The 10,974-nt window shown below is 36.0% G+C and overlaps 1 protein-coding gene across 1 annotated transcript in view; it reads right to left on the reverse strand.

Annotated features, from left to right (window-relative positions):
* Window positions 1-6,939: 6,939 nt before the first annotated feature.
* Window positions 6,940-10,974, reverse strand: part of CHL1 (cell adhesion molecule L1-like) — a 110,551-nt gene continuing 106,516 nt past the window's right edge. Inside the window, exons 20-21 of the mRNA XM_012646860.1 lie at window positions 10,603-10,663; window positions 6,940-7,196 (exon numbers count right to left, since the gene is read on the reverse strand). Coding sequence (XP_012502314.1) covers window positions 6,980-7,196; window positions 10,603-10,663 — 278 coding nt within the window. The 3' untranslated portion in view covers window positions 6,940-6,979. The remainder of the gene's footprint in view (window positions 7,197-10,602; window positions 10,664-10,974) is intronic.

The following is a 10,974-nucleotide window of genomic DNA, read 5'->3' on the forward strand; positions in this document are numbered from 1 at the left end:
CACGCATCCGGACTAGCATTTTCTCAGATGCATCCTTTATTTAGAATATCTCCTCCTTGTTAATGTCATTCTTTTATTCAGCAGACATTTAATAAATGGCCATTAGATACCAGGCATTGTGCCAGATGGTTGATATTTCCAGTGAAAATAAAGACGCATCTGCAGCCCTTATAAAACTTCTAGGCTAATAGGAGAAATAGAGATGCTAATCAAATAGCCATACAATAAAAGTAAAACTGCAACAGTGATTCATGCTAAAAATCAGAGTGGTACATAATAACGTGCTACACTAAAATAAGGTGATTTTACTAGTTATGGCAGTCTTGGGAAGTTTTCCTGGAGAGATGATACTAAACTTAAAGCAGATCAGTGATTCTGTGAAGGGGAAATAAGAAATGTAAAGGTCTTGGGGCAGGAAGGAATTTGGTAACTATCTGGAGCTCATGAAAGACAAGAGTCTTAGACTGGATCCCTTAACAACAGAGTCTACAGCAATCAGTGTATGGGCTACTCATCTATTAGGGAGTGCAATCCTATGTAGTAGGCATGAGTCGAAAGACAGAGTGAGACAGGGAAGGAGAGAGAACCAATAGAAGGTACATTACTGAGTTGGCCACTGTTGAATGCAAATGATGGCTCTATCCCATGGGACCATTGTGCATAAGAGAGGAAGGAAGAAAGCAAGATAGGATAAAAGAAGTTTGGGATTTATCCACCAGCTCCTTTCTCTCATTGGAAAACATTTGCTCCACAAGCTATTAACCCCTCCATGCTTCCAAGTTGAGCGTGAATGGGCACCAGGCAGAGTCTCACTGCATCTCATGTCATAGTGTGAGGAGGCATCCTGAGCACTGCAGGTCATTTTCACTCGCAGTCCATCAATCATAGTCCATGCAAAGTTGCTCACTCCAACAGCCATTGGTACAGGACAGATGAGGCCTAGAGAACCTCAAGCAGGGCAGAAGATGTGTTTGATATGAGAGAGGGAAGGAAGAACAGAAAAAGAAGGAACTTGAGCACTGAGTAGGGGTCTGACCATGCAGGGCATTGAAGGCCAACTGAAGATTTCTGTTTTTATCTTAAAAGAAATGGAAAGCCAACTTTTATTGTTGTTGTTGTTGTTGTTGTTGTTGTTGTTGTAAGCAGGGGAACAGCATGATCAGACTTGCATTTCAAAAATCATCCTGCCTGCGTACTAAAGAACGGATAGAAAGGAGACAGGATAGACACAGGGAGACCACTCAGAGGAAAGTGGTCCGGCCAAAGTGGTCACAGTGTAGACAAGGGGGCAGATCCAGGAGATGCAGAGGAGAAAATAGCAACAGAATTTAGTGATGGACTGAGCATGGGGGTTGAAGGAGAAAGCTTGGTATGGAGAAAGATGCCTAGGTTTTTGTCTTGAGTAATTGGATGGATACTGCTGCCATTCACAGAACAGTACAGGAGGGGGAAGTCAGATGTGGAAGGGGAAAATTATGCATTCACTTTTGAAACATTAAGTTTGAAATATCCTTCAGACATCAGAGAGATGTCAAGTAAAAAGAGTCCTGAGCTAAAAATAACTTGAAGTCATCTATCTGCACATAGCAATCAAAGTCTTGGATAGCAAAGATGTCTGAGAAAAATAACAGAGTGGGAAAGATACCTAAGGTCAAGTCTGCAAAGAATTCCAGAGTCCAGCAAGTTTGGATGCCATATCTTCCCAGAGATTTGCAATGCAGTAGCTGTATCAATTTAATTATTTTTGCCAACATTCCCAAAATATTTTGGTCAAAAATACTATTTTCTACAAAATCAGTGATTCAAGAAACCTCTTTTGGGGGACAAAATTATATGGATGACGAGTGTGGCAAATTTTAAAATTTTCATTCTGTTATAAATAGACCAATCAATGATACCTTTTTTTCCCACCAGTTAATAGAATTTATATCTTTGAGTTACAGTGCAATATATTATTTCTTTCAGGTAACATCTGAGAATTTCCAATTTCCATATCCTTTCTTTACTCATGTATATATAAGATACTGCTTCACATTTTAAGCGATGTAATGGTGAAAACCTCATGGTATTAACACATGCCTAGCAACATACTAAACTAAATGTCCTTGAAAAGTATTGTACTTATGTTTATCTGACTTATGTCTTATTTATTTTGGCAATAAGATCTCTTTGTGAACAGAATGCCATGAAGCCAAGGATATATGGCTTGAAAATTCTCTGTGCTGTATTTTATGGGGAAACAAATGAGAATAGTAAAATAAGAGAGATGTCACAACATAGATTCTGATTTTTGATAAGGAAACACAAATACCAACTTAAAAGCATTTAGGGCAATTATTTTTGAAGCCACTTCTGGTAACAACATTCTATCAGTCTTCTGTTTCTCAAAAGAGTGAGAGGAATATAATGAGATGTGTGAGATTCATTTAAAAATAATTTACATTTGGATTACTACTTTTCAGGTTGCACGCATTCAACCATTTTATACAATAAAGCATTGATTGTTTTTCTCTATTGTATGTCTTGATCACATAATTTAAAACCAAGAAGTTTCTAAACATGATCAATAAGTCAGCATTAAGCTCAAACTCACCTTTCTTTAGCGTTTCCGAGAGAATGTGGAGGAATAAGGACATGAAAAAACATACTAGTACAATGATTATGAGCATGGATTTTTTGACTCAAAGTACCCTAGGTTTAATTTCTAGTTCTAGGCCATGCTGGTGATACCTACTAAGTTATTAAACCTCCTTGTGCCCAAATTCTATAAACCAAATAAAGCTGTTCAAGAGTTAAATACAATACTATATGTAAAGTGCTTAGTATAGACAAAACAATTCTTAAAGGTCACAATTTTCAGCAGATTGTCTACTGAGCCAGATTGAGTATCCCAATTCTAAAAGAGCATGTCAAAATTATCTACTAGCTTAATTTGACCATATAGAATATTGGACAATTTTTTGGAAAGTAATATTTCTACATTTTTCTACAAAATAGCCAGATTCATTCATCTTAAATTTATATTTATCTTAAGTATAACCTTTTTCAGCATAATCCATTTTATGAGTGTTGATGATACTAAATGGTCTATTTGTAAATACTGTAATTGAAATAAAAATATTTTATTTATACCTCATTTATACTTGATTTTATATATCATTTATAGATATTCCCAGATCGGAGGTAACTTAAAGTAGCTAAGGTTAATAGGTAAATTCTGATTCTTCTCAACAGTATAGAACAGAATACAAACATTTTTAGAGTACATGAAGTTGAACTTTTATTTGGAAAGTTGAATTTCATGTATAATGAAAATATTTTTAAACCATACATATTCATAAGCATAATACAAACACCACCTACAATACAAACACATTTAATAAAGTTCTACTATGAATATTAATCTAAGTCAAAGGAAAAGGTAATCAGGTGAATCTGTTCTACATACCTTTTATCTCTTTCGATGATGTAATTAAACAATTTAAGGTACAAAACAAAGTAAGTTTTGGCTGAACCCTACTTATTTCACTACAGGAACACTGGGATATATACTACCACAGGTTACAAACCCAATTCCATTATAATCAATTTAAAAGTGTTACAACGATCATATCTTAATGGCATGTAAACATATTTAGGGTTTCAATTGGCAATTATGTTTTAAATGCTTAGAAAAACACACCAACATTTCTCATTATTGTCTTCTCTTTAGCTTATCTCTTCCATGAGTATAAAATAGGGAAAAAAAATATTATTTGAGACTTCCAGCATAATTTCATTGTGCTCTACATTTTTATAAACATGGGTACATCTAAAATATCGATGCCTTTATACCAATAGAATAAAACCACCAAATTCACATTTTTCTTATAAATAGGCATGTAAAATTAGTGGAAAACACTTTTGTATAGCAAAGACCCTGCTTAATTTTCTTCTGATTAATAATTTTCAATGACATGTGCAAATCATACTGTTCATTGAACAGTAGACATTTTATTTTCTGTAGATTTGTTTTTCTATAAAAATATATTTATGTGCTCACAGGAAAAAAGTTGAGTTGGTGTGTGTGAGGTGACTTTTAGATACATAATTAGATTAAAGGTTTGTTTACGAAGTTAAAAGGCATCTTAACTTTTATCATTTTCAAATTTTTCTTCATAAAAAAGAACACCCTGTGACGAAGATAAGGTAACTGAGATGATCATTAGCACTTTAGAATTGAGACAGTTTGAAGCAAAGGAGTTAAGCATCTAGCCTAAGGTTTATGTACAAAATCAGTGCTGGAACCAGGAAGAGAACTTAGACTTTCCCACCCTTGGACAGCTCTCTAGGAACTCATCCTCATCAACCACCTTTGAGATTATATACAACCTATTATGTTAAAATAATATTGACAGTAAACTAGAGAAAATTAGTGTAAAGCCAATTAAGAACAAAGTTCTAAGTATAGGCTGCTGCCTTATCACTTAGTGGGCATTTTGCAATTAATTATCACCCATTTATAATCACCATTGTACATCATGGGTTCTGTTACTCGCTATTTGAGGGAAAAGAATGAAATCCATTTTAACTTACTTGGATCTTTGCTTTTTCATTTGAAGCTTATTCTGATTCATAAAACATATGTATAATATAATTTCACAATTAAAATCAGGTACAGTCCTGGACCGATTCCTTCTGTGCTAAAGATTCCCAATAGAAGCCAAATAATATGAAAAAAGGTAATAGTGATAGGAAAAGGTAGTCATAATCCAACCTCATTTTTCATATCTGTAAGTTTTTACCATTTAGAAAACATAAATAGGAACACCCTTGATTCTCAGACAACTGAAAGAAAACACTGAGGTATAGGAAGAGCAAATATTTCAGTCTTTGTGTTAACTTGTGACTCAAAGATTATTAAATTTCTAATGAATTTACTCCTAATGTTTTTTTTTTGACATTATTTCCAACCTGAATGACTCTTTTCAAACCGCTCTTTGGCTGATGACAAAGAAGAGAATATAAAATGTAGCAGAACTAAACTTGCAAGTTCCAATCTTTCCCTCGTCAGTTGCTGAGCACCCCAACTTCCTCCCAGATAAATCCAAACATGATGACTGTTTCTGCAGAAAAGTCACACCTTAGAAATCAGACGTGGATGGAGCTCAAGTTGCCCTGATGGATGTGTGGTTGGAGGACCAAGATGCCTTCCTCCTTTGATATGCTTACTTCCAGGAGTGTGATCAAATCCTGAGCCCATGAAGTATGGTGTTAAGTAAGACATTCTTTCCCTGCCTATGCATTTTACAGGATATGTGATATTAAAAGGACAATTAGATATTCCATGAGCATTACTGCATTGGTCATTATAAATGCCCCTAATTTTGGTCCCCAAGAAATATAAGGCATCACATAAATCAATGCTGAGGATTTAACAGTATACACCAATAATTACAGTTCAAAAAATAGAGTAAAATATGTGAGTCGATTTCACTTAAACACAGTTAAGAATTTCAGGGTAAGGTTAAAAAATGTTTCCATAAAATGAAAAGTTGAACACAACTTTACTGATACATATGCACAATCCTTCATACTGGTTTTAAAACAACTCGATGTACAATTTTAAAAGGACCAACAGCCCATGTACCAGGAAATGAATTCCCTGAATTTGTACTCACGTTGACAGAAGAACATAGGGGGAAAAAGTCTCACCATAAAGATCTTTAAAATGTGATATAGGCAAACATACATATAGGAATTTCTACTGTAAACAGTTTTTCTTTGTTGCGGGGTGGCTGGGGTAGGAGTACACTCAATAAGAAAAACTTATTTTGAAAAATATGAAAACATTTCCCTCAATAATCATATGATATTTTATTTTGAGACTGTTGAACAAAGCAATAGAAGAACAAAATCCAAGTGCTTTATACAAAGTCTTCCATTTTGGAACCTCATGTTATTGGTTGTAGCTCTGAAATGATGAAAATGGTATCTTACTATATACTCTAGCTGTACACACATGCCTGTTAATGTTCTTTTTATCACTTCAAAATAAAACACATCTATATTTTAAATTGTGTAAATATTAACAAAATATGTACAATGCATTCATGAAATATATGCAAGCATACCATTATATAAACATAGAAAAAGGTAAAAGCAGTGAATTTAGAAATGAAGATATTAAATAGATACAGCTATTATAATCCAGAACAATGGATACCTTATGCTTATCCTTTAATAAAATAATCTTCTGACCACTGCTTCCTTTGCAGCTAAATGTAGTCTAAGGAAAAAACAAAAAACAAAGATGCTTGTGTATGTTGTCATAACTGATACAAATAAAAAAATTCATGTTGAAACTGAGAAAATTATAATTCTGTTTACACATGACCATCTCTGGGCAAATAGTTAGGAGCTCAATAAATACTAGTTGATTGTTTACCTAAGATTTTTGCTACTAAAATTTAAATAATAAATTTAGACTGTATATATTCAATGAACTGTTTTAATAAGACATTCATATTCCTTTTTACATTTTAAATAACCAGTTTGCCTATGATCTTTTAACCTGCAGTGAAGCAAAGTCACTAAGACAGTTCTCAGAGACTGAATACAAACGTGCATATGGAGATAACCCACAAGGTAGCAACAGCTATGCGAACACATTGAACAGTTAAATCAGGCAAATAGGGAGTACACTGAATGGGTACTTTGTATTCCATTGCAGCAAATCTAAATACAGGATTGGTTTTGTGTTCTGCATTTTGAGCACCGGAAACAAAAACAAAAACAAAAATGAAACATAGGCTGGAAGGGCTTGGTATTTTATGTTTTGAAGGCAGTGCTATTTTCTCAACATAACTGCAGGTTGTTGAATTTTGGATGAAATCTTCAGCCAACATGTTTCTATTCCTATATGAAAGTTTTTGCTCCCTTGAACAGATACATATAGAAGGTTGAGGTGAACCAGGAATGTGGCTTACACAGGTTGTGTTTATGCTCGGAGTGGAAAAGTTGCTGTAGAACTTCCATTGCTTTCAACAGATCCTTTCTCCTTGGATCCGGCATATGCGCCGATAAATGATCCATCTTCATTGAAGAGGGCATGCTCTCCTTCTCCGTACTCAACCAAGCTGTCGGCACTTTCTGTGGCCTGAATATTCCTATTAAGGGACCGAAGGCTTCCTTTGAGAGGTTTTTCATCACTGTCACTAGAAAACAAAAAGAATAGTTTAACAAAATCTAATATTCATATTCATATAAAGCAAGACTCATTTATAAGTGCTAAAGTCTTATAATTTTCAGGACATTCATATTAGCATTGAAGACAGATACATAAAACTCAAATGACACGTCCACAAATAAATGTTTAAAAAGTCATAACCAATTGGTACATTGTGGGTAATTGAGAAACAATTTTCTATTATTCACAATTTTTCTGCTTCCCTTTAAAATTAGCTTAGCTTTTGTGGGACCTGTGTAGATTCAACCTGTTGACATCCATAGTGGCTCCTCTGGTCTGAATGCCTGTGTTCCCACAAAATGTATATGTTAAAACCTGGTCCCCAGTGTGACAGTGTTAGGAGGCGGAGCCTTTAGGAAGTGATTAGGCCATGTGGGTGGAAGCCTCATGAACGAGATTTATGCCCTTACAGAAGAGGCCCCACGTGTGTTCCACCATGTGAGGACACCGCGAGAAAGTGCCATCTATGAACGAGAAAGTGGACCCTCATCAGACGCTGAGAATGTCGGCAATTTGACCTGACACTTCCCAAACTACAGAACTGTGAAAAATAAATTTCTGCTGTTTCTAAACCACCCATTTGATGGTGTTTTGTTTTAGCAGCCCTAATGGACTAAGACAGAAGACAAATGTTATTTCCCCTGCTTTCATGAACTTTCAGAGTTCCCAGACCACATGTCTTGATCTTCTGTCTTTACTTTTGATCCTGGAGATTCTCCCATATCCTTCTAAAAATATCTCTTTTGTTTAGGTTAATCAACCATATTCTGTTTCTGGAAAACCAAAGAACTTTCTTTAATATAGTTGACAAACTCAAGTTTGTTAAATTAAACAAAAAGATGTAATCCTAGCTCTCTGGGAGGCCGAGGCGGGCGGATTGTTTGAACTCAGGAGTTCGAAACCACCCTGAGCAAGAGCGAGACCCCGTCTCTACTAAAAATAGAAAGAAATTAATTGGACAACTAAAAATATAGAAAAAATTAGCCGGGCATGGTGGCGCATGCCTGTAGTCCCAGCTACTCGGGAGGCTGAGGCAGGAGGATCGCTTGAGCCCAGGAGTTTGAGGTTGCTGTGAGCTAGGTTGACGCCACGGCACTCTAGCCCAGGCAAAAAAAAAACAAAAAGAAATGGCTGGCATTTTAAGAACATAAATAATATGAGTATACTACATTTATGGGATGGGTTTTATCCTTTAACAAAAGCAACTCTGAGTTAGTAAAAAATGCCTATCCAATGATAAAATCTTCTAAATTTTTGATCAAGATTTTTTTAAGTCCCCACTAGTATTACATGATGAAGCTATACACCAAATAAAATGATCTTAGAAGATTTTCAAAAAGAAGACTGGAAAAAATATAATTAAAATGTATATAGCACTTCATAATATGTGATATTCATCAGTGCAATTCATCCAATGTATCTGGCTCTCAGCTTTCTGGGAACATGGCAGGGTGATGCTTTCCCGCCCACTCTGAATTACATATCAGCATTTAACTTGCTTTGGCCGAAAAAAAAGTGAGCAAAGGTGACGTATGTCACTTTCAAGTGGAAGGTTTAAAGCCAGTGCTCAATTTGCCATGTTCTGCTTCCACTGCTGTGGTGACCCTGCTTCTTCATCCACTAGCCAGTGCTCCTAAGTGACTAAGATGATCAGAGAAATCTGTGTAGGACACATAACTACACACGACTTGAGAAAGAAAAAGCTTTTAGAGTTGTTTCTGACAGAAGCGTAACACAAACTATCCTGACTGACACAGTGATTGGCTCTAAAATTAGGATATTGCAGTTATGAAAACAAATCAAGAAAAAAGATGCAGCATTGGCTTAAGAGCCAGCAACAAGCAGTAAAGAAGAATAATGAAAAAACGATCATCAGAATCTAGAAGGAGGAAGGCTCATGTTGTGCAAGGGCCCAGCATCTGGTAAAACTGTCTCCTGGGATAACAAGGAGAAGAGACAATTTTTCTGATGAACGTGTAGTTTGGGGAAAGAGGTTGGAAAACATGAATTACTTTAAAGGAATATCGTGAAATAATGCAGAGGATGATGTTACCTATCTTTTTAAATAAGCAGCGGAGTATGGAGAAATGAGTTTCCAGACAAGGCATTGTTTTAGTTTTCTTGCCTATAAAACTGAACTAATATGAATTGTCTTTCAAAACTATTTTGAAAAATTGTTGAAGGTCCTCAATGATCCTTGCCTCATGGAATTTGAGCCCTTCCATAATCTCCTTCCTTTGAATGTGGGTTAAACTTATCGACTCCCTCCTATAGACTACAATAGAAGCAACGAAATAGCCCTTCCAAGATTAGATTATGAAAGGACTATGGCTTCCAACTTGGATACTCTCTCTTGCTCGCTCACTCTGAAGAAAGCCAAATGCCATGTTGTGAAGTACCCTATAAAGAAATTCACATGGTGAGCAGGTGTGGTGACTCACGCCTGTAATCCTAGCATGCTGGGAGGCCGAGGCGGGAGGATCCCTTGAGCTCAGGAGTTGGAGACCAGCCTGAGCAAGAGTGAGACCCCGTCTCTACTAAAAATCATAATAGAAAAATTAGCTGGGCATCGTAGCATGTGCCTGTAGTCCCAGCTACTTGGGAGGCTGAGGCAAGAGGATGGCTTGAGCCCAGGAGTTTGAGGTTGCAGTGAGCTATGATGATGCCACTGTGCTCTACCTGAAGTGACAGAGTGAGACTCTGTCTCAAAAAAAAAAAAAATAAAGAAAGAAAGAAAGAAACCCATCCCACATGGTATAGAACTAAGGATGACCTCTGGCCCGTGAAGAACTGAAGCTTCTTGTTTCAACAGTCTGTACAGAACTAAATCCTGCCAACAGCCATATGAATGGCCTAGGAAGGAGATTCTGCTCCATCTGAGCCTTTAGATGAGACCACAGCCCTGGTCAAAGCCCTTCTGCAACGCCCTCGTGAGAGCCCCTGAATCAGAAGCACCTAGCTAAGCCATGTCTGAATTCCTGACTCATAAGGACTTTGAAATAATAAACGGTCATTGTTCTAAGCTGTCAGGTTTTGGGGGGGTAATTATTATGAAGCAACTAATAACTAATACAACAGTAATGAACACAATTTGCAAAGTTCCAAAATTCATTCATTTATTCATTCTTTCTTTCTTCCTTCTTTTTTCTCTCTCTTTTCCCTCCCTTCCTTCCTTCCTTCCTTCTTTCTTTTTCATCCTTTATGGCCTAGCTTATCTCTTTTAGATGATCTTTTTTCCAAAATCTCTCCTGTGCAGAAACTGTTGCTTCCTCTTCTGCTCTCTTATTCTGTTTAATTAATTACTGTATTTGCATGTATGTTTTTTTCTCTGCATACTAAATTCATTTAGAGGACAGAATTTGTAATTTATTTACCTTTGCAGGTGCACACAGTAGGTATACAGATATGTGTTGGTGGCTGCAAAGTGAATACAATCTGAATTCATAATGGCAGTGCTAAAGAGTGGCTTTAATATGTTTTAGCTACCTCCAATAGACATTCAACCTCAATAAAAATAGTGTCCTTGTGTTACACACAGAGCTTCAAGAAAAGTGTCCTAACACACACTTATACCAGAACTGTAATTCTTTATATACTCCGACCCCTGCACATGGAAAATCAATTGCTATCGCTTAAGTAGGCCCTGATTTTATAAAATATTGTTTTATAGGGGAATTACAATATTGTTCTGTAAATTTTGTTTTAAGAATAAAAAGATTTTTATACATTTAACCTTATAACTTGAT

The sequence above is a fragment of the Propithecus coquereli genome, unplaced genomic scaffold (genome assembly GCF_000956105.1).
Source record: "Propithecus coquereli isolate 6110/MARCELLA unplaced genomic scaffold, Pcoq_1.0 Scaffold250, whole genome shotgun sequence".
In the NCBI taxonomy this organism is placed as follows: Eukaryota; Metazoa; Chordata; class Mammalia; order Primates; family Indriidae; genus Propithecus; species Propithecus coquereli.